The 21,718-nt window shown below is 47.9% G+C and overlaps 10 protein-coding genes across 10 annotated transcripts; 6 read left to right on the forward strand and 4 right to left on the reverse strand.

The window, feature by feature from the left end:
- Window positions 1–52: 52 nt before the first annotated feature.
- Window positions 53–312, forward strand: MYCFIDRAFT_174244 (uncharacterized protein; the record flags this gene model as incomplete). The annotated part of the gene is made up of 2 exons (XM_007927948.1): window positions 53–267; window positions 303–312. The coding sequence occupies 2 exons, from the start codon at window positions 53–55 to the stop codon at window positions 310–312; spliced, it is 225 nt and encodes a 74-aa protein (XP_007926139.1).
- Window positions 313–385: 73 nt separating this feature from the next.
- Window positions 386–1,740, reverse strand: MYCFIDRAFT_174245 (uncharacterized protein; the record flags this gene model as incomplete). The annotated part of the gene is made up of 6 exons (XM_007927949.1): window positions 386–1,046; window positions 1,078–1,428; window positions 1,494–1,527; window positions 1,555–1,571; window positions 1,606–1,614; window positions 1,652–1,740. 6 exons carry the CDS (start codon window positions 1,738–1,740, stop codon window positions 386–388), a joined length of 1,161 nt encoding a protein of 386 aa, XP_007926140.1.
- Window positions 1,714–2,624, forward strand: MYCFIDRAFT_182599 (uncharacterized protein). Its single transcript, XM_007927950.1, has one exon. It carries the CDS (start codon window positions 1,925–1,927, stop codon window positions 2,543–2,545), a length of 621 nt encoding a protein of 206 aa, XP_007926141.1. The 5' UTR covers window positions 1,714–1,924; the 3' UTR covers window positions 2,546–2,624.
- Window positions 2,625–2,841: 217 nt separating this feature from the next.
- MYCFIDRAFT_121939 (uncharacterized protein) lies at window positions 2,842–3,417 on the reverse strand (the record flags this gene model as incomplete). The annotated part of the gene is made up of 2 exons (XM_007927951.1): window positions 2,842–2,989; window positions 3,059–3,417. Coding segments are annotated over 2 exons (507 nt in total), but the record flags the coding sequence as incomplete, so codon positions are not given.
- Window positions 3,418–4,518: 1,101 nt separating this feature from the next.
- MYCFIDRAFT_182600 (uncharacterized protein) lies at window positions 4,519–5,578 on the forward strand. Its single transcript, XM_007927952.1, has 2 exons — window positions 4,519–4,779; window positions 4,831–5,578. The coding sequence occupies exon 2, from the start codon at window positions 4,899–4,901 to the stop codon at window positions 5,460–5,462; it is 564 nt and encodes a 187-aa protein (XP_007926143.1). The 5' UTR covers window positions 4,519–4,779; window positions 4,831–4,898; the 3' UTR covers window positions 5,463–5,578.
- A 377-nt stretch (window positions 5,579–5,955) lies between these two features.
- MYCFIDRAFT_108250 (uncharacterized protein) lies at window positions 5,956–7,726 on the reverse strand (the record flags this gene model as incomplete). Its single annotated transcript, XM_007927953.2, has 2 exons — window positions 5,956–7,464; window positions 7,523–7,726. 2 exons carry the CDS (start codon window positions 7,724–7,726, stop codon window positions 5,956–5,958), a joined length of 1,713 nt encoding a protein of 570 aa, XP_007926144.1.
- A 322-nt stretch (window positions 7,727–8,048) lies between these two features.
- On the forward strand, window positions 8,049–9,611 carry MYCFIDRAFT_136237 (uncharacterized protein; the record flags this gene model as incomplete). Its single annotated transcript, XM_007927954.1, has 1 exon — window positions 8,049–9,611. The coding sequence occupies one exon, from the start codon at window positions 8,049–8,051 to the stop codon at window positions 9,609–9,611; it is 1,563 nt and encodes a 520-aa protein (XP_007926145.1).
- A 1,897-nt stretch (window positions 9,612–11,508) lies between these two features.
- MYCFIDRAFT_35823 (uncharacterized protein) lies at window positions 11,509–12,530 on the forward strand (the record flags this gene model as incomplete). Its single annotated transcript, XM_007927527.1, has 2 exons — window positions 11,509–11,724; window positions 11,793–12,530. 2 exons carry the CDS (start codon window positions 11,509–11,511, stop codon window positions 12,528–12,530), a joined length of 954 nt encoding a protein of 317 aa, XP_007925718.1.
- A 348-nt stretch (window positions 12,531–12,878) lies between these two features.
- On the reverse strand, window positions 12,879–14,443 carry MYCFIDRAFT_36308 (uncharacterized protein; the record flags this gene model as incomplete). Its single annotated transcript, XM_007927557.1, has 2 exons — window positions 12,879–13,462; window positions 13,516–14,443. 2 exons carry the CDS (start codon window positions 14,441–14,443, stop codon window positions 12,879–12,881), a joined length of 1,512 nt encoding a protein of 503 aa, XP_007925748.1.
- Window positions 14,444–14,571: 128 nt separating this feature from the next.
- Window positions 14,572–14,749, forward strand: MYCFIDRAFT_174252 (uncharacterized protein; the record flags this gene model as incomplete). The annotated part of the gene is made up of 2 exons (XM_007927955.1): window positions 14,572–14,595; window positions 14,621–14,749. 2 exons carry the CDS (start codon window positions 14,572–14,574, stop codon window positions 14,747–14,749), a joined length of 153 nt encoding a protein of 50 aa, XP_007926146.1.
- Window positions 14,750–21,718: the final 6,969 nt, after the last annotated feature.

Genomic DNA, 21,718 nt, shown 5'->3' on the forward strand with positions numbered 1-21,718 from the left:
TATATTCGGTCCCCGGGTAAGCGGACGGTAGGGAGCTGTACAGGGTGTGGCCATGTCCGATGAAATAATGTCCGATGAAATATCCTTATGGTGCCGGTACCAACCCAACCCAACCAGCCAACAGCGGATGAGATCAGTGCATACGAATGCATCTACGACTTTGGGTCTGGGGCCTGGGTCCATCGAAATTGTCATGATGAGAACTTGGAGGCTGAATTCATTCAAACTCGAAGATACGAATACGCAATGGATCTGGTCGGAGGGAAGGTAGTAGTTTGCGAAATGGTTTATGTAAATTACAGAGAACAATGAATTTTTTCTTAAACTGGTTTCCCGCTGCAATACCTTCACTCTGCTTCGTTATCGACGAACGGGCCAGTTGAATTCAGTGAATTGAGTGGTGGAGAATCGAATGTCGTTCACCAGGCCAACAGACTTCTGTGCCAGTTTTCGAATAGCAGTCGAAGTTCGGTCCCCCCGAAATGCAGCCAAGTGATTCGCGCGAGAAATTCAACGCGACCAGATCAAACACTTCTGGTTTTGGTTTGCTCAACCACCCCAAACAGTGTTTCGAGTGGGCAGAAGATCGTGATTTTGAATCTAGCGCATTCGATGTACCGGCTTGTAGTAGCATCCTTTTTTCCAAGATAAATGCACAGTGGCTATGGTGAAAGTCTGCAGTGACCCAAGCAGTAATCACATCTCCACGCCGAACGTCTTCATCTGCATATGGAAGCTGGCCTTTAGCATCGCGGTAAAATGTCCAGTTTCCGGCAGCGAGGTATTCGTCAGAGAGTTGCTTCCAATAACAGCGCTCGTTGACCCAATTGTACATCATGGGGTCGAATACACAGCCAGCCTCTCGAGCTTTCTGCGGAGAATTCGAACATACTCCAAGGAGCGTGGGTTTGTCCTGGATGAAAAGAAACCAGCCCAGTAGCGAGCCAAAGATGAATGTGCAGCTTGTCAAGAAAATCGTCAACAATACAGTCCACGTCTGACGGTACTTAGATAGTCGATTGAACTGCTGGTCTTGTGGATTTATTCTAACATCCTCGTAGAGATCTGTTTTATCACTCCCGTTTGTTGGATGTCCTGGAATGATTTCGTAGTAAGAACTCGCCATGCCTTCGTGATATCAATTTGAGTGAGGACGCGGAGGAGTAAGTGCCAGCTGGGGGCAGAAAGCGGGTGTCTGGCGCGTTAGTTTCCACGCAAAGTACAGACCAGCCGTACAGACTGATGAGGTGTATTCTACAGCGCTGCCGCTGACTCTTCCGAGTCTTCCCCCTGGCCCCTGGCCGAGCCGCACAGGGATTGAGGATCCGATGTTGTTTAGGCCAAATCCAGAAATTCATGCAACATTCAAAGCGCCAGCGGCCAATTTCAGGTCCGAGAATCGCGTGTAGGGATAGGGCTTGGCAAAGTCTGTAAAGTAGCACAGGAACGGAAGCCGCGGAGGTATTAGAATAGGATAGTTCTAGCGCTTTCACTCGGAAGTGCTCAGAAGCGGCTCTAGGATCAAGGCTCACACTCCAACATGGAACAAGCTACATCTCGTAGATGCTATCCTTGCAAGAAAACCAGGAAAGAGCAACTAACCACAAGTCCGTCCTAGCAGAAGATTGGGGTCGACTAGACTTATTTCCACTCCATTACGCCCTTCCTGTCAAGGTCAGGCTCTGCCCAAGACCCACCAGACTCATACTCCCAAAACAGTGACACTGTTACGCCAAACATACAAACAGGACATATCCACAGAAGCATGCTACCGCGGCACAACTCACCGGACGAAGAACAGGTCTTCTTGGACGAAGATGTAGGAGAGGAGAAGAAAACTTTACTCAACGACGGTGAGGCAATGCTCCTTGGTTCAATGGTACGAAAGCGTACCATTGGTGAACGAAGAAGAAATCTGGACCAGATGGTCAATCTACCTTGGTGGAAATTCGCCCTGGGCGTCTTAGCAATCTGGGGTTTATTCGAGTTGACGAAGGCCGCAATCCAGCACTTCAAAGCCGGACCGCCCGCAAATGCAGGCAAAGACTATGGAGATCTATCGTGGTACTGCAGGAGAGATTGCGGCAAATCCTGGGAAGAAGCAGAGCCGAAGGGCTGCGTTTTCGATGAGCTAGAATTTCGCTTCACGCACCCGGAATGCATTAATGACGACGCCCAAAAAGACTTCGCCGAGTCGGGCCCTGGGCCAGATGGGAAATGGTTATATGCTATCGACGTGGACTGGAGACATTCTGATGAGGGACACGGCAACATTTATAACGGTACGAACATGCACATCATCAACTCGGACGAATTACGAAATATGATTAAGCCCAAGCTCACCGTCTGGCATTCGAATCTGTGGCATATCTCGCATTGTCTTTGGTACTGGAGAAAAGTGTCGCTAAGTAGATTTGACGGAACATTACTCCCAATGGATCGGGCGGAGGAAGCGGAGCACTCATACCATTGCACGAGGATGATCATCAATTATTTGCGGAAGGAGCATCTGACGGATCAGTATAAGACAAGCTTTAGCTTTTAAATGTACGAAGGTCTCTCAAGATTCGAAATTTTTGGCTTCGTAGGCAATAGATAGTCGAAGTAATGGATGGCACTCAACGAAGCTCTGCATTCAAAGTCATGATAGTGATGTAGTAGTACTGTTCTCTATAGCATTTTCACTTTCTTCTACTAGTCGTGTGTATGGATTCCATCATATATCACTTTGCTGTCCTCGTCACGACAATGAGGTGCTCGTACGTGTTCTGATTTACCATGCCAAGCTGGCCTGACCTTGTCCCACTCACTATCCTCCCGCTTTTCCATCCATGAATAATCGCAGGTTGGAAACTTCAAGAAAAGATGACTGTTGTAGAGCAACGGGTCCATATCAAAGCGAGCCAACATGCGGGAGCAGTGTTGGTAGTGCTCCCAACTCGAGGTCCAATTGTCCATTGGTCTTTGAAACGCCACGGAGCGCATATATCTGTCATCTCCAGTCAGAATTCTATCTCTTTTGAATCAACTAGACATCAGTCAGGAATGTCGGGCGTACTTTTTCATAATAAGATCGCAATGTGCCATATGCTGCCACCAAGGCATCCAGGCATCATTCACATTCCCAGCACGGCATTCGGCCACAAACTCGTCATCCGTGTCGTTGGCGTTAATTGATCGTGAGTACGACCAAGTATCATGCGAGTCCCAGTCATCGCCCAATACATCGTCGTAACACTCGGCCGGTACCCATGCGAAGTTATGGAGTTCAAATCGACAGCCTAACTTACGAGCCTCATCAGGTGTGTTCCCGCAGTGATGGAGAGGCACTGGTATTTTCCTTCGGTCTACTGAGCTTTGGGAAAGTCGTGTGCGGAGTTGCATAATAAGGAGCAATCCAAGGAGTGTCAACAGTAAATTTCCGCCTAGAAGTAGGCCAGTCCTTTTGGTCGGAGACCTGGAGCTCTTTTGCAGATCATTGCTGCGCAGAGGATGGCTGCTCTGTCCTTCGCCATCGTCGTCGCTGCCCAGGATCTTGGTATAAGCGTAGTCTTTGTGTGAAAGCATCTCACTCAATGTTTAGTGCCGCTTTGGAGGAATTGCTGGATGCGGCAGTGATCTAATAGATGAGAGATTGGCTGTATCGTCGTGCTGGATGCGGTAGTGATCTAATAGATGAGAGATTGGCTGTATCGTCGTGCTTGAGAGACTATGGGTCATTCACCAGAAGCTCAAGATGCTGCACAGTACCTCCTCTACTTTAGGGTTATGTCCCCCGGGCCCTCCTACTCAGCCCACCAGGCCTTCGACCGGCAACCAGGGAGTGCATGCTGCATGCACGAAATGCTGGATCGCTGCGGCAATCCAAGAATGACGAAGCGGCTGTTCGTGGGTGCAATCCATGGACGTCCGACGTCAATGCTGGAAAGTCAGGCATCCTATGCTGGTCTCGGGGAAAGCTCAGACCGCCTTGGCACTCTATTCCCAGTCCCCCGAGACTACGTGGCTGACACAGAAAGCGGATCAACCCGCACCCCAAATCCGAATCCGCCATACTCCATTTGGAAGACCTTTTTTTATCACAACAGCCAACACAACTATGGCCTATAGCCACCTGGATACACCCAGTAAGTCAAAGATTAGAGGCATATTTGAATGGCATGACTGATGCACCTAAATAGCAAGCTTCTGAATACGTCATGTTGTATTCGAAGCACATCCGGGTTTTGGTCCTTGGATTTCTCCCAACACCTCGTATTATCCGACTCGTATAACCCTGACCTTCGCTACGCTCCGGGAGGTGTCAGAGGTCGCCGGCTTCGTGAACAAGGAGGTCCCTGTTGAGGAATTTGAGACGAGTAGAACTATTCTGGATTGTGTTTTCCCGGTTCCCGATGCGTATTTACGACACCTGCTCATCATCCGCGTGCATCCTGGTGCCGCTCTCGATGTTAACTCAGCCTCAGAACTGACAGTGCGGTCACGTCCAATTGCCATATCTTTCTCATAGGAAGAAAACCATGTTTCTCGAGGATTGTAACCCTACAGATGAAGATTTTGCACCAAGCTGCGGTAAAGAACAGGAGTCACTGCTCCACAGATCCAGAAGGCCACTTGCTAAACGCGATTTCTGGTCCACTGCAGTGCCTCTTGTGTGTATCATTTGCAACATCATTGTTCTCTGTACGTCCATCGGCATTCTCATTGCAGCCGGCAGACGTGCCGCACAATGTGGCGAAAACATTCCGAGCGTCATGCACGCAACACTAGACACCAAATGTACGTCTTCATTGTCTGAGAGCCGAGGACAGGCCACTTAACGACTTGCAGTGTCTCCTTTCGATCAACGCACATTGCCCTTGTTGACAATGATACTCAACTCTTCCGCCAAAGCCGTGATGGAGTCTCCCTACATCGGGCGCCCAAGTGCTGAGATCGACGCAGCTTGGGAAATGGCTGGAAGCCGAGATCCAATTGCAATCACCGCTGATAAGGTCATGGCCTTGGGCAAGGACCTCTCCACCGCTGCGCGATGGCCAGAATCATTCAATCTAGGCTCCGAGGCATACATTGCTGCTCCAAGTGCTATGCACCATATTCACTGCCTGGACCAGATTCGACGCAACCTCGACTTTGACCATTACTTTGGCGCGCGCTTTCCCGATGGACAGAAGAGCAAACTCCATCAGCTCCATACGGACCATTGCCTCTACATAATTCTGAAACAGCTCATGTGCCGGCCTAGCATGGGAACGTATGTTTTCGACTGGGTCGAGGGAAATCTAAGCCCATTCCCAGACTTCAACGTCGAGGAAAAGTGTGTAGACTTTGACCAGTTCATAGCCCAGCACCGGGAAGTGGCGATTCCTCGCGAAAGAATGCTTAAGCTGAGAGTCCCGGAAAGTCAAGACTACCTAAAGTCTTCGGATGAGATTAAAAGTGCTTTAGAAATCATAAGTTAGTAGCCGAAACGGCTTGTATATAGATATTCCAGCGGACGTAAGCCAATGTTTTACGGGGCTTGTATATATACTTTACTACTATTATACTTAGACGAATATAAGTATAGAGCTACTAGACGGCATGCATCAGGCTGGCATTCTCTGGATATGTTACCCTGTCATCAAGCACGAAACCCAACGAACGCTCATCTGAGGCTCGCATCTTGACCATAGAGGGAAAGGGTTGATCTCAACAGCCGCGAGGCTAAATTTCATCCGCAGTGGTCGCAGCTATGCCTACACCACAAAACAGTACATGTATGGATTCACAGCTTTCTACAGAGTTCGGCCATGGCTGATCATTCACATAATATCCGCACAACAGACGCCTCATATGCGCCATTGAACTCCCATGCTCACCGCCCGGGACAAGAAATAAACGCCAGAAAATGCTCGACTTGCTCAAGAAGAAATTAAACCCTCAATCATCAAAACCTTCAAAGACGCAGGCAAGCTACTCCTTGCTCTTCTTGGGCTTCTTCTTCTTGGGCTCTTCTTCGTTGTCGGCTTTTCGCTTCTTGCTGCTGTCTTTTTCTTTCTTGGCTTCCTTTTCTGCTTTCTTGGCCTTCTTTGCTGCCTTCTCGGCCTTCTTTGCGGCCTTTGCGGCTTTTCGTGCAGCGCGCTCTTCTGAGGTCTCGCCCTTCTTCTTTGAGTCGCCGTTGATGGTTGCGACGGTGGTCTCACCTTCTTCATCGTCTTCTTCGTCATCTTCCTCGGCGGCAGCAGTCACATCAAGCTCCTCGACCAGCTTCCGCTTCTTACTCGATGACGGCTCGCCGTTTGTAAGCCCTGGCTGGGCGTCTGCTGGGATGGCATCCGCATCTGGGTTGTATTTCCGAGCCTCCTTGATTGACCACTTGCCAGGCTGCTGCTGACCTTGAGGTCCAATAGCAACGTTGTTCGCTCTGATAGGCTTGCCTTCAAGTGCTGCCAACCTTCGCTCGACCATTGCGCGACCTGCAACACCGATCGCCGACTTCTCTTCCTCAGATGGCTCCTCCTTCTCGCCCTCACCGATCTGACCCCAATCACTCAGTGCATCGACACGCAGACCAAGCGTTGACTTCGTTGCAAGCATACGGGCAATCTTACCCTTGTTCTTGCCAGAAGCCTGCCCAATGAGAGATGCATGGTAGATAAGACCATACTTTGGTGTGTCGTGCTTAGTCTTGAGAGCGCGGAAAAGTGCCTTCTCAGCGCCAAGAATTTGTATTGTAGAGGCAGGTGATTTTGCGAGGTTCATCAAAGATCCGGCGTGTGCGATCAGTCGTGCTCCAACAAGCTCGCCGACAAGCGCGGTCAGGTTGGGTGCAATGGCCTGCATGCGTGCGGAAAGATATGACGAAAGCTGTGCTCTGTACTCGGTGAATCCCACGACTTGTTCAGCAAGTGCCTGAATGTTCTCCAAGTCCTCATCCGTGATCTCGGTACCCATAGAGATCTCAGCCGCGCCTTTGACCGATGTCTCAATCTCTTCTGGGAGAATGTCGGACATGTCCGTGCTGGATGCGTTCGATCGCATGCCCATGGCTAGGATGAGTCGCGAGTATGCAAGGTTGTCGTTGATGATCTTGGCCAACTCTGGGAAATGCCATCCGTACCATTCCTTCACTCGCATGGCGTATGTGTTCAGCTCCTTGTCTAGGTCATCAAGAAGAGCAATGGCTTGAATGATCATGGTGTCCACCTTATCCGGCGAGAACTTCAATTTGTGTCGCGACAAGCTGTGTGAGAGACCAAGCGACATGGTTCCAAGGTCCTCAGGCATGAGACCTGGGATGAGGGAGGAGAGATGTTCGCGAATGGCACGGAAGACATCGGCAGTGCTGGAATCAGAAACGGGTGTGATCTGAAGGCCTGGCAACTTGCCAATCGCATTGCCCAGCTTTGGGTCGGCGACAGCGAGTGAAACTTTCTTCTCGTCCTTGATCGAATTGAGCATGTTGGCGAGGGTTGGCGTGACCTTGAGATGATCGAATTAGCATTTTCTTGAGTGTACTTCCACATTGTCCACCTCCTACCTTTCCCTCTGTCAACGCCGCGGCTTCTTCCAACGCAGCTGCAGCACTCTCGAACTTGTGAAACTCCTTCATCTTGAGCAGCGAACATGCGCCCTCGGCGGTGGCAGCCTCTGTAGCAATATCATCGCGCTTGAGCAGCTTCTTGTCCTTGGCCTTGAAAAGTGCGTATCCCGCCGACGTCTCGCTGAGGATGAAGAGCGTCATCCTGTCGCTATATTGCCGCTATACTGCGGCGACTAAAGTATGGTCGGTATTGGAAGTGGCGGTAATGATTGGCGGCGGTGTAGAGGACTACTGCTCTGCTCTTGTGCACTTGAAGCTTGCAAGCGGATTTTTCGATTTCTTGCAAAGCTGTCGGCGCCGCAGCCGATTACCGAATCCGAAACTCTGCCAGCCCGAGCGCGATGCCCTAAAGCTTAAATAAAGTAAGCCAGCCAGCAATGGAAGATGTGAAGCAGCAACCTGTAACGATCAGAACTTGGCCGTATACTGAATCCGAATCCGACAAGGGTTACTGTTGCTCGTCATGGCGGCCGTGACCGCTTACGCCGACTATGACCACCGCCAGCGACCATCGGCGCGCCCGCGACCATCCAACTCCAACCTACGCGCCAGTGTCAACTCACCGCGAAGTCCGCATACGCCCATGCTGGGTCGCAGCATCTCCTCCCAGTATGGCAGTCCGAGTGCTTTCCGTGCAGAGCAGGAAGATGTCTTGATCTACGAGCTCGATCAACGGTACTTCTCCGCCGGCTTTGCGGGAGAGAGCAAGCCACGATGTATAATTCCCTTCACGCCGGATGCTGGTCGCAGAGTTGGAGACTTTCGTCCATACCACCCCGACTATAAGCAAAACTCTCGGCATTTCAGGCTGAGGGAGAAGTGGGCGGCGGGCTACTATCTCTACAAGAGAGACTGTCGAAAAACGGATCTGGGTTTGATGGAGGACATGCTGGAGAGAGCCTTCAGGACTGCACAAACAGACTACTTACAGGTCGATTCGAAGCCACGCAAGGTCGTTCTCATAGTGCCATCTCTGTGCCCAGCGCCATATATATCAGTCGCTCTGAAGATCATCTTTGCCCACTGGACTCAGCCGCCCTCCGTCTCTCTGCTATCGAACACGATTATGTGCTGCGTGAGCGCCGGCCTCCGCAATGCGCTCGTGATCGACGTTGGCTGGCAGGAGACTGTCGTCACCGCAATTGGAGAGTACAAGGAAGTTGCACAGAGGAGGTCTGTGCGTGCGGGACGAAATTTGACCAAAGAAATGCGCAACATCATTGAAGGCTCCGTGCCTAGCGAGGATGAGGTCAAAGTCACTTTTGAAGAGGCTGAAGACATTACACAACGTATGGCGTGGTGTCAACCCAGAATTACAGACGACTCCGAAGAACCGACACTCGTCCAGTTGCCAGTGCCTGGAGGCCAGCCAACCGAGAAGTTTTCGCTTCTCTTTGAGAAACTTGCCGAGCCGGCAGAGACAGTCTTGTTTGCATCTGGCACCAAATCGGCTGACCATGACGACCACGAATTGCCAATTCATCTGCTCGCACATCAACTCTTGCTTTCCTTGCCCGTTGACTTGAGGTCACTCTGTATAAGTCGAATAGTACTGACAGGTTCCTATGGCAATCTTCCCGGCCTGAAGAAACGTCTGCTTCAAGAGCTGCAACATCTCTCCTCGGAGCGTGGATGGGACGTGGTGTGCAACTATGGCAGTGCAAAGGAGCGCATCACTCCTGCACTCAAGGATCGGTCGCCCAACGTTGCCAATGTGCATTCGGGGCTGGAGACTGTTACCAGTCCGGACATTCAGCTCAGCCCGTACAACAAACCAATCCAGGATTCTACACCGACCATGGCTCGCGTGCACGACGACATCAAAGACCCAATCACTTTGAAGGCGGAGAAGGAACAAGCGAAGGGGCGCCATGAGGCTGTCAAAGGCATCATAAGGGGCGTCGAAAGTCTCGGAGCATGGGCAGGTGCAAGTCTCGTGGCAAGCCTCAGGGTGAAAGGCGCTCACGAGGTGGAACGTGAAGATTTCCTCAAGAATGGACTCAAAGATCAAGGAGATGGGGTCTGATGCACCTTCGTGGAGCACTTCACAATCGGAGAAAGCTTCTTCAATGCGAACACAGTAACATCTGGCTGGCTTATAGAATGATCTTCAAGCACTACTGTGCTCCTCCAAAGCCACAAATGCAGTCATCCGCTGGCCGCCGCAAAGATCGTCACCGTACCACCGCTGTATGACGGTGAACGTCGAAACACCGTAGAAGTATATCAAGCTAGAAGGTGTCCACAATCAATCGCAGTTGCGAATTGTGGCTCCGACCTTGCTCATGGGTTCGCTGATGCTAGAAAGCGGCGGGGCTATGGCTGTAAGTCAGCACTGAGGGACTGGATACGCGTCGAACCACATTGGAGCAGAACACTGGATGATTTTGCGATTGCAAAACATCCACACCGACCCTTACACGGTGGAACCATACTTTCGTCGCTTTCGTCGAGCAGGACGACATCGACAAAGATACCGGCAAGACACAGATTGAGCAGCAGCAAGTTTAAGGTTTAAGCTTATCACGACGGGCGGCTGTTGATCATCCCACAGGGTCTCGGATGCTGTATGGTGAAGTCGGCAAAAATCATTACGCCGAAAGTCTTACACTTCACCATCACTCGTCTGAACGCTCTTTTGGAATGGTCACATTTGGCACATTGGGCTGTAGCCAACTTCGCTTGAATTCCATCGCCTCTGGTCACGATCGCTACCACGTCTTGAATTGCAGACATTGAGAACTCCGAGCAGACCGCTTGGCGAGCGGTCGCACGTCAGCGACAATATGGCGTCGTATATGCATTGACCGAGGAAACAAGCAGGCCTCCGCAGTAGGGACCGCAGCCTCAAATGCTTGAAGCCGCCACCGACCTCAGACTGATCCTACAGTACGATTCCGCTAGCCCCAGCCTGATTCACTATCGACGAAAGAAGAGGCCGGTACAAGTGAAGTAGTGGTAACGGGCGTCCGGAAAATGCCCAAGCAATCCTCCAGCTGCTACCACATACATTTCTATTAACCATATGAAGCAGGTCGTGATCCTACACACGTCTTGATGTGGCGGACAACGAGAGCTCAAGACCTTGGCCTGCAGAAAGGGAATGTAAGCTTGTTGATGTCTGCCCATACCACCACCGCCAAGAATCCCTCCTCTATCCTCAGCCGGCCGTTGGCCGCTCGCTCCACAAATTCCACCCATTAGTCTTCCAGCCACCGGCTTGGCAATTTCTTGACACCTCCCCTCACAGGCAAGAATGTCGCATTGCCAAGCTGGACAGGCGAATCTGGTTATGGAGACTCGCCGCCGAAAGATGCATGTCGTGCCTGTCTATCTGCCAGCCTCGGTGTTCAGACCCATCGTTGTGCATTCTCTACCATCTCCACACGCTAGAGCGGCCAGTGCGTAGGACGATCTTCGCCCAATCGGGTTGGCAACTCTTCTCCGGCGGGCTTCGACGATAGACACACGCAACATTCTTGTGCTGCATGCAGTGCCAAGTGCACCGAGGTGGATGATCGATAACGTCCGAACGAATAGAGCACACGACTCCGATGTCACATCTGGAGATGATCCTCTGGCAGTGCTGCGGTAGGTAGACGCTCAATCTAGCAAGCCACAGGTACGACGAAGGTAGGTATATATATAGATGGGCCTCGAAATGCATTCCCCTTGTCGTACTCCACACGTTTGCACGCGTCATCTCCAATATGCGTTCCTTCTTGAACTTCCTCCTTGCTCTCCCAGCCGCGCTGGCCGCACCTGTCGTCCTCGAGAACAGACAGTCTGAAACCATAGCACGATCATGGATCGTCCGCGTCAACCAGAACGCCGTCCTCGCCGATGTCATCTCTCAAGTCTCCCAAGCCGCAGGTGTCCAAGCCAAGCACACCTACAATTTCGGCAACTTCAAGGGTTTCTCCATGGACGGTGTCGATGACCTGGCAGGTCTGGTCGCCAACATCGCATCAATCCAATCGATCGAACCAAACAGTGTCGTCCGCACCAACGCTCTCGTCACTCAAAACAACGTCCCATCATATGGTCTCGCCCGGATCTCTCATCGCCAGAACGGAGCGACCAACTATATCTACGACGATTCTGCTGGTCAAGGAACATTTTCCTACATCATCGATACCGTAAGTTCCACCACCCAAACCAACCTATTCTACTTCTCCAATCAACCTTCTCACAATATCACATCCAGGGCATCCGCCAATCCCACACCGACTTCGGCGGCCGCGCCATCCCCGGCGCCTCCTTCGTCGACACCGAACCCACCACAATCGACATGAACGGCCACGGAACGCACGTCGCCGGCACGACGGGCGGAACCTCCTACGGCGTCGCGAAAAAAACCACTTTAATCGCCATCAAAGTCCTCGACGCCTCGGGCTCGGGCTCCCTCGCAGGCGTCATCGCAGGAATCGACTTCGCCGTCAACGACATGAAAACCAAATCCCGTACGGGAAAATCCGTCGCAAATTTATCTTTGGGCTCTTCAATCCCATCCCCCATGACCAACGCCGCCGTCCGGGAAGCCGTCTCCCAAGGCCTTTTCTGTTCCGTCGCCGCAGGGAATTCCGGTCTCCCCGCTATAACAGCTTCCCCCGCGAGCGAACCTTCTGCATGCACGATCGGAGCCAGTGATCGGAATGATGCGAGAGCGAGTTATTCGAATTTCGGGTTGCTGGTGGATGTTTTTGCGCCCGGGACGAATATTACGAGTGCGTGGATTGGGTCGGATGGTGATGTGAAGACGATCAGTGGGACGAGTATGGCTACGCCGCATGTTACGGGTTTGGGGGCGTATTTGCTGGCGCTTGAGGGGAGGAGGAGTCCCGAGGCGTTGTGTGAGAGGGTGAAGGAGTTGAGTACGAAGAATGCGCTTTCGGGCGTATTGCTGAGTGGGAATCGGTTGGCGTATAATGGGAATGGGGCTTAGAGGGTAAAATTTGTAGGGATGGATTGGGGGAGGGGATGATGATGATATGAAGAAACGGAAGGCTATTTGAGTATGCGCGTATCAACGACGACTGAATGTCGTAAAGTGAAAAGATATATTTTTTTCACGAAAAAGAAAACTACTTATTGCATTCAACAATAAGCCTTGTTTAAATATTGCTTTTTGTTGTTTCTTACAAACTCTGTAGACTTTCGTGTTCACACCTTCGTCCGTACTGAATCTAAAAATTTGGTCTGGGTATCGAGAAATTACTTCCTTCCTCAATCATCTCTCTCATCTATGCTGGCTCCACAACCTCACCAACTCCTACTCACATATTCCCAAGCATCACATCCCCACAAGTGGAGGCAATCTCATCCTCCCTTTCCTCAACATTACAGCCCACACCCCATCAAAAATAATTATATCCGCAAGACTAAAGACAAGACTACCACCAAAAACAATCGAATGATAAGTCCAAGCATTATCGGCATTCAGTTTCGTCACAGACACCACGATAGCCCAAGGCAGAACCCAAAGCAAATTGCTCGCTAGAGACTGGTAAAGGTACCAGCAAGGGCGGGTGGCCAGTAAGATGGCTGCGAGCTGTGTGGAGACGGCGTAGCAAATGTAGCACCAATCGATTGTTTTCCACATGTGCTCTACGATCTTCGAGACGGTCTCGGATTCTGAAATGTAGTGGGCAAAGCGTTGTGCGCCGTAGAAGGAGAGGAAGAGGCATGCGGGGACTTCGAAAGCGAGACCGACTATGCTGGAGACGAAGGCTGGGCGAGCGATTGAGATGAGGTGCTTGGTCTGAGCTTGCGGTCGGGGAGCTTCGACGCCAACAGATTGTCGCCATGAGCCCCAAGCATGGCCGACGAATGCTAGTGTCGTCGCTTCGAGGGCCTGGACTGGGACCATGATCAGACCTGGAGGGGAAGTTAGTAAGAAGTTGGGAAGGAGTGAAGTCGTTGTATCTCACCCCATCGGATGGTGTTGAAGACGCCCCAGGCCGTGGCATAATCCGTGCCCATTGACACAATGTTACTGACTAGCCACAAGTACAGCGCGTTGCGAACCGCTGATTCCGTGAAAGTCATGAAACCTGGTCTTGCTAGAATGACGAGCGCGTGAAGTGAAGGATGGACACTTTCTTCGGAGGTAGACTGACTGTGCTTTCGAATCGTCGCCCAAACGAAGTAGATTAGTCCTGCGAACGATGCTGCGAGTCCACATGCCAGTTGAATAGCAGCCTGAGTGTTGACAGTAGGTGTGACGCTATCGACGTGATATTTGGAGATAAAGACCATGTCGAGAATGATATTGACCGCGAACTTGATCGAGCTAATAAGCAATGGCACATCCGGCTTGTCGAGTGCTCTCGTTGCTGCGGCGACTGCAGTTTCGATAGCAGAAGCTAGTGCCGAGAATGCTGCAATCCTAACGTAGGTGAGCGAGGCGCCTCGAACTTCGGCGGGTGCGAAGGCATTCGCGAAATCCTTCGCGGCTCCAGCAATGGCGATGGACATGATGAGGCCGAGTATGGTCTGGAAGAGGATCAACGTGTACGACAGGCTGTGTCTGCTAGCGAGCGAACGATTCGTTTTGTCGCCGATGATAACCCAGGCTGCTCGTGGTAGGCCTTCGTTGAGAACTTCGGAAACCACGCCGATGTAGGTGTATGCGTCTGTCGTGACGACCATGCTGGAGTCGATGTTGGCAACCCACAGTTTGCTCAGTGTGGCGTAGAGAGCTGGTAAGATGAAGGCGGCGATGTTGAAGAGCAGCGCTCCAGAATATCGAGAGCGGCTCCAGAGAGGCTTCGCCGCATTGCCCTGGTCATTCGTATTCTGAATGTGGTCATCACCAGTCAGATCTGTTGCCTTGATGGTGCTGACTTTAGCAGCCATGATAGGCTGCTCTGATGCTCTCAGCGAAGGACACGACAGATTTGGGGAAATATGCCAATGATGTTTGCTCCAGCCATCGAAACTTCTAAACTGCTTCTAGGATATAGGTCTTCAAGGTTGAAAGCCGCATGTTTGCAGAGGGGTTCCTGCAGGTCGAAGCAAGAAGCAAGGATGTAGCACGCTATTTCGCCGTACGGCATTAAAGAGGCAGAGAACGTTGCATGGAGAGCTACTGCTTGCGTGAAGTATTGTTCCATGCACGATGATCAACGTTGGTGTGGTTCACGACGCAGCTGGTCACGCTAGTGGTGCTGCTGCTAACTAGGGAGGCCTATATATACCAGAGGCTCAATACGGGGTTTCTCACACTTCTTACCGCTATTACTACCTAATTCTTTATATTTAACCTTCTGCGACTCGTACTATACTCGCTATCGACTCGTAGAATGTCTCTATATATCGATCTATCGCTATAGAAGGCTTAGATAGTATCTTTAGTCTATAGTAGTATTATATAGAAAGCAATCGTATAGTACCTTATATAGGAGACCGGTTGTTAGATATCCTTTGATATACTTAAACGAAGGCTTAAAGAGTAGAATATTAATTATAGCTACTATACTTCCTATTACTAGGTTAACGATATTAAAGTACTTAAGATCCGGGTTATATATATCTTCTACGTTCTATAGTTAACTAATAAAGAGGCGGTTCGAGTACTATAGGCGGATAGGTTTAAGATTAGCTAGCGGAGATATTAACGGATATATTAAGAGCTTAGATTAAAGAAGGTATTATTAATAGATAGATAGATAGAAGCGGAAGAGTAGATAGTAGAGGTTCTATAGGAAGAGCTCGAGAAGTCTACGGTAGAGTCCTTTAGCCGACGGTACCTATATACCTATATTAGGTCTAAATATAATATTATTAGTAAAGATCGGCTATATCGTATAGCTTCCTTACTAAATCCTAAAGGATTACGAGTCCGCTATAAGAGGGCGTATTATTATACCCGGCCCTAGTTACGTAATATTAATAGATACTTACTATAAATTCGAGTATTAGGAAATATAGATATACGTAGCGATTAATATTTACTCGCGTTATATTATCTAGATCTATATAGATATTACTAGCTAGATAGCTATTTCTATACTAGCTTAATACCTTATAACTTAAATGATCCGGAATAGTAGTATAATACTATAGATTATCTAATTAGACCGTAGGGTAGAGACGATTCTAGCCGCTAACGCTTACTATAAGACTCGCCTTACGACTCGTAGTAATCCGGAATAACCGCTAGCCTTCGAGGACTACTTTAAATACGGCACGTCGGGTACGAGTAAGATAAACTAGCGGATTAAGGCATAGTAGCGCTAGTAAGCACCTATACTAAAACTTAAATAGCTAGAGGGGCTATTTCTACGAGTTACTACGCGAGTTACTATACGATACTAAGCTACTAGCGGATCGGATTGCCTTCTTTATAATCTATATACTAATTATACGTAATAAAGTCCTCGATTTTATCTACCTCTAGAATAGCTATCGTATCCGGAAGTAGGCTAATTAACTATATATTATACTAGGTATTCCGTATATTCTATACTATAATCTAGAGCTTATTAGGCATTCTTATTAAGGTATTCCTATACCTAACGGCGTAGTTAATAATCTAGAGTAAGACCTTTAAGGATTTAGTATATATTAGATTCTATAGTACTCGCTATAGACTCGCTAATAGACTCGCTAATTTATAGATCTTATAGCCTAACTGCCCGAGGCTACGCTTTCTTAGTATTAGATAGTATTATAGATTTATAGCTTCTCGTATCTAGTAAGTAGTAGCGAGAATAGTAATAATATAGATCGCCTTTACCGCTCTACTTACTTGCTTCTTCGATAGTATTAGCGAGTAACCGGCCCTATACACCTAGGCTAAGTTTTGAGCCTATATAAGAGGCCTCCTTCTATATTGTAGATAGAGCACTAACCTCGTATAGCACATTGTTTATGTTACACTTCTATAATGCCTATGTTGTAGGGCTCTGGTTATTAGCCTAAGCAACCGTCTTGTTATCCTATTATACTAAACATAGCTACCTATATTGCTATAGGTTATATTACCCTCGGTAGCCTATACTATTGCTACTAGTAGTAGTAGTAGTGTTAGTTTCCGTCCTTTATTAGAGCCGAAGGTAGGGCTATCTCTTTATATCTAACAGGTTCGGGTATATTAAAGGTGGTCTCTAGGTACGAATAGCTATAACCGAAGCGAGGGCACGATAAGAGCCTACGATGCGGACGATACCGAAGTATCTTAAGGGGCTATTACGACAAGTAGAGAAACCTCTTAACGAGGGCATCGCTTTAACTCTAAAAAGCTGCAAACCCTTAGGACTGTTATAGCTTAGGGCCTAGTCTGCGACTATAGCTAGCTTCTAAGGACTCGGCTCCGGGTCGAAGACCTATTTAGTACCGCTTGCTCGAGATAAGCCCCGCCTAAGGAGGAGATAGACTAATTACCTATCGGCCTTGCTTAGTTTGCTAAGACTATTAATTTGATAGCAAATACGGCTTATAGGTCGGATAGCCGGGGAGTCCCCTATTAATCGGGTAGGGCGTTCCTAGATTCGTAGCCTCGCTTAGACAGTACTTAGCCTTCTACTAGAAAAAGAAGGCTACCGCCTCCCCGCCTAGCTAAAGGAGATACGAGCTAGTTTCTAGGATCTAGGTATAAATAGAGATTGTAGTCTCTCCCTCCGAGCGGCTTCTATCTAAAATCTACTAAACTTAGCTCCTAGAGGTAGTTAGGCGACCTCTAGGAGGCTAAATCCTAATACTATCCCGGGGGTAATACTAGGAGAAACAGCCTAATATACTATTCTCTCGCGTAGCAATATTATAATAAACTAAACAAACTAAAGATACTAAAAACACTTTCCTATAGTATTTTATTTCAACTATTTTATAATAATCGAATAAGCTCTAACGGAAGCGAATATTACGAATTAGTAGAATCTTCGGAATCCGAAAACGCCCCTAATCCTATTAACGAAGAAATCAGGCGGCGACTAGTTAACATAAGTAAGCCTCCTACGCCCTCTACGCTAGAGGCGCTCTACAATATTATTATAAAGATAATAGAGAAGCAAACTAAACTTCTTCGTTAAAACAAGCGTCGCCCGCTAGAACTAGGGAGCACTATAAACCCCTTATTCGAAGGGTGGAACGCTATAGTATATATTAAGCGCTTTAAGGAAGGCTTAGTTAATTACGAGCTCGATAGAGAATCCGACTAGTACAAGATTCGGTCCTTTACGAGGACTACCTCCTCTAAGCTTTACCGAACCCTTAAAACCCTAGTTAGCTACCTAGAAAAGGACGACAAGTCTAATTCTAACTAGGAGACCTTTAAGATAGCCTTTATAAGGGAATATCGGGAGCGCGATAGCCGTCGTATTAAAGGTAGTCGTACGTAGCTCGAGTCCCTCTGCTTAGTAAGGCGCACTAAGAATAACGATCTAAAGGGGTATATCCGCGAGTTTGTCGAGTTAGCGGACGGCATCGAATAGAGTAACCTCGAAAACTCTTAGAGAACGAGGCTACTCCTCTAGGGATTACCGTAGCCTATAGCTTAGCGTATCTTCCGTCGCTATAAGCTTAGCGAGTCCGATCCTAAGAGTTTTAGGAAATACAAAGAGGTCCTAGTATGTGTTAAGGCCGATATTAATAGCACCGCCGATGCGAGGAAGTTTATCTATAGCGAAGATAGGAATAACCTAGCGTAGGTTAGGAAAGACGCTATAGGAAGCAAGGGACCTAAGTTCCTTCCTAAATCGCAAAGTAGTCCTAAGACCGTAACTCCTACTATTACTAAACACTCTTAGGACGTCGCAGACTTAGCTAAATCCTTAGCCTAGCTAAACCTAAATGCGAAAGTATTACAGCGAGTTAGGGAGGTTATTAATACTACTATACTAGGCGATATACTACTAGTCTACTAGGTTTTAGACCCTAACTACCCTAAAGCCCCTTTAGTAGATGTCTACGCTATACGGAAGATCTATTCTAACTTAGATAGCAAGTGCTAGATATGTAGCGGGTTTAAATATATCTAATCGTCCTACTCTATCTAGAAAGAGCTTCTTAAAAGGAAGCTTATTATGTAAGTAAATGGCCGATTCTACTATATAGATATTAGCGACAAGATTGATTTCGAATAGGATCGGAGAGCCCCGAAGCTGCCTTAGCTAAAGACCCTTCTAGAAAAGAAGTATAGCGGCAAGATCGAGTTTAAGGATACTAGGAATAGTACCCTCGCCGCTATTGCTAAACGAGAAACTTAGAAGGTTAGGGCAAAACAGGTTAAGGAGCGGAGCAGTAATAGTACTACTAAGCCTATTAAGGTTAACTTTGTTTCTTAGGATCCGGACGTAGTTACTAATGTTTACGCGGTTACTAAGAACAGTATAGATGTCTACGCTACTACGCGGTCTTAGACCTAGTCCTAAAACAAGGGTAAGAGCCCTTAGAACCCTACTCGCCCTAGTGCGGCAGCCCCTACTAGGGTACTAAAGAACAAGGCGGCCGATAAGGCTAAGTAATAGCGAGAGTCGACCGCTAAAACTAAGACTCTCTAGATAGCTATAGACCGCGCTACCCGATCTAGCACCGTACCTAGTACCGTACCTAGTACCCTACCTATAGAAAGCCTAGTCGTCCTAGAGACTCTAGAGGTCGATATAGAGGATGTTGCTACCGATATTAGTAGTACCCTAGGCTTAGCTAACCTACCTGCCTATAAGCGGAAGTTATCCGACCTAAAGAGCTTTCGCTTTAATAGGTATATAAAAAAGTATAGTACTAGCCTAGCTAATTCCTTAGATATAAAGGCAAACGCTCTCTTCTAGGCTTTATAGTTCCTAGACCTTAAGTCTAATATATCTATAGGAGAGCTGTTAGCGTACAGTTTGCCTACTAACCTATTCTAGAGCCGAATCCCTAACGATACTACCTTTATAAAAGATCTCGCTACCCTCCGACGAAAATAGGGGCGAGAAGACTATATCGACGTCTCTTCCCTATAGTTCCTTCCTAAATTTTTAGGTGCCTAGGAGTTAGCAGAAGGCGAATCGGTAACCTACGAGAACTAAGAGACTATCGATAATACTAACGAAGAGGGAGTTAAGGAGATAGGCCGAGGGGATAGTAATTATCCCGACCCTACTCTAGTTTTAGTTTCTATTAAGGCTGTCCGATTTACTAGCTAGTAAATCAGTCGGGTAGGACCTCCTCGACCTAAGGAACTTTACTCTATCCCTAATAATATAGACCTTTCCGTAGTTACTCGTTCCTTCGCCGTTGTCCCCGCTATCTATATTTAGGTTACTATCGGAAGCTATAGTTAGCAGATGCTAGTAATGCTTAATAATAGTTCGGAGTTACTTATTATAAGTAAGCGTTAGGCTAAGCAACTTAGGCTACTAATAAATAGAGACATTTCCCTCGGTATATAGGGAGTAAATAGGGAGGTTGCGCTAGTAGGTACTTGCTATAATGTTATAGTAGACGCCTTCGGCATATACTTTTCCTTTACCTTCTAGATTGCCGCCGACCTAAATACGCTAATTATTCTAGATCGACTATAGTCTCGCATAACCCGAGGTATCTAGCGGAACTGCGACGATAGCTCCTAGGAGGGAACTATCGCTAACTAGAAGGGCAACCGAGTCGTATTTACTAGTTATATCGGCAATACTAGCTACAAGTCCTACGAGGATATCCTTACTGCTTCTAGACGGTCTTCGGGAAACGCTACGGCGCGGTTGTAAGACCGGCAATCTACGCTATAAGTTAGTATAGCTTAAATAGGTTATTTCTAGAAGTGCGCCGCTCTGTACGTTAAGGCAAGTTTCTAGGTTCTGCACTAAGAAGACGAGTACTCGAAGCGATAGCGAGTATAATACAACGACTACCTATACCTGCTATACGAGTTAAGGTAATAATGCTAGCTTATACGTCGTCGCCGGGGGCATTACTACCGGACGCGGGTCTACCCGAACTAACTAATTAGAGCGCGAGTCTAATGCTACCCCGGGAATATTATTACGAATCTAACGTTTTCGCCGGTGTTATAAATTAGGACTACTAGCTATACACCTATCGACTTAAGGAGACTTCTAAAGAAGTTTATGCGCTGTTTTATTGCGCTAATCTCTAAGCCTAGCGATAAAGAGAGCGAGCTCGGGTTCGATAATCGATTAGTATACATACCCTATATAAGAGGGTAGCTAACAAGATTAAGCCTGTAAAGGGCAGCGTATATATTACCGATAGGTCTAATCCTAGCGGGAATCCTAACTAGCGATAAAAGTGTCTTAATTAGGAAGCAATATTGCTACCTAGGGATAGTCCGTACGACTAGAGATATATTACTAAAAAGTTCTCTACTATTCCTAGGGGTTTAAGGCTAATACCGGAAAGGCTTACAAAGATTAAACCTAGTATAGAGCTTTCGGATCTTAAGCTTAACCTGCTATATAAGCTTCTATATAATCGCGAAGCCGTATTAGTATATAACTTTACTTACCTAGGCAGAATTAACCCGGAGGTTGCCCCTTCGTAGAAGATCCGAACGATCGAATATAAGCCTTAGGCCTACCTAGGTTTTAAGCTAAACCTAAGCCTGCGGGGTATAGTTAAGGACATAATACGGTAGCGCGTAAAGGCTAGCATACTTAAGCCTTCCTATACCTCGTATCGTAATCTATATTTCCTAGTTTAAAAGAAAACAGCTCCTAGGGAACCAAAGAAGTACCGTTTAATTAACGCTATATAAAAGTTTAACGCGGTTACGATTAGAGATACTAACCTCCCTCCGGAGACTAATAGGTTCTCGGAAGCCTTTACTAACTGTGTTATAGCCTTACTAGTTAACGTTTTCTCGGGCTACGACTAGATTCCTCTTTACCCTAACAGCCGCGACCTAACTAGTTTCGAGATACCTCTTAGGCTATATAGACAAACTACCCTTCCCTAAGGGGCAACTAACTCCGTAGCCTAGTTCGTTCGTATTATAAACTAGGTCCTCGCGGCCTATATCTCCTATATAGCGATGCCTTTCTTCGACGACATCGGTATTAGGGGCCCTAAAACTAGGTACGATAATAAAGAAGTAGAGCCTAGTATCCGTAGGTTCTTTCTCGAATATATTTAGAACCTCGATAGTGTCCTCTACGACCTAGAGCGAGCTAACCTAACGGTATATAG

Source organism: Pseudocercospora fijiensis (assembly GCF_000340215.1).
Source record: "Pseudocercospora fijiensis CIRAD86 unplaced genomic scaffold MYCFIscaffold_4, whole genome shotgun sequence".
Taxonomy (NCBI): Eukaryota; Fungi; Ascomycota; class Dothideomycetes; order Mycosphaerellales; family Mycosphaerellaceae; genus Pseudocercospora; species Pseudocercospora fijiensis.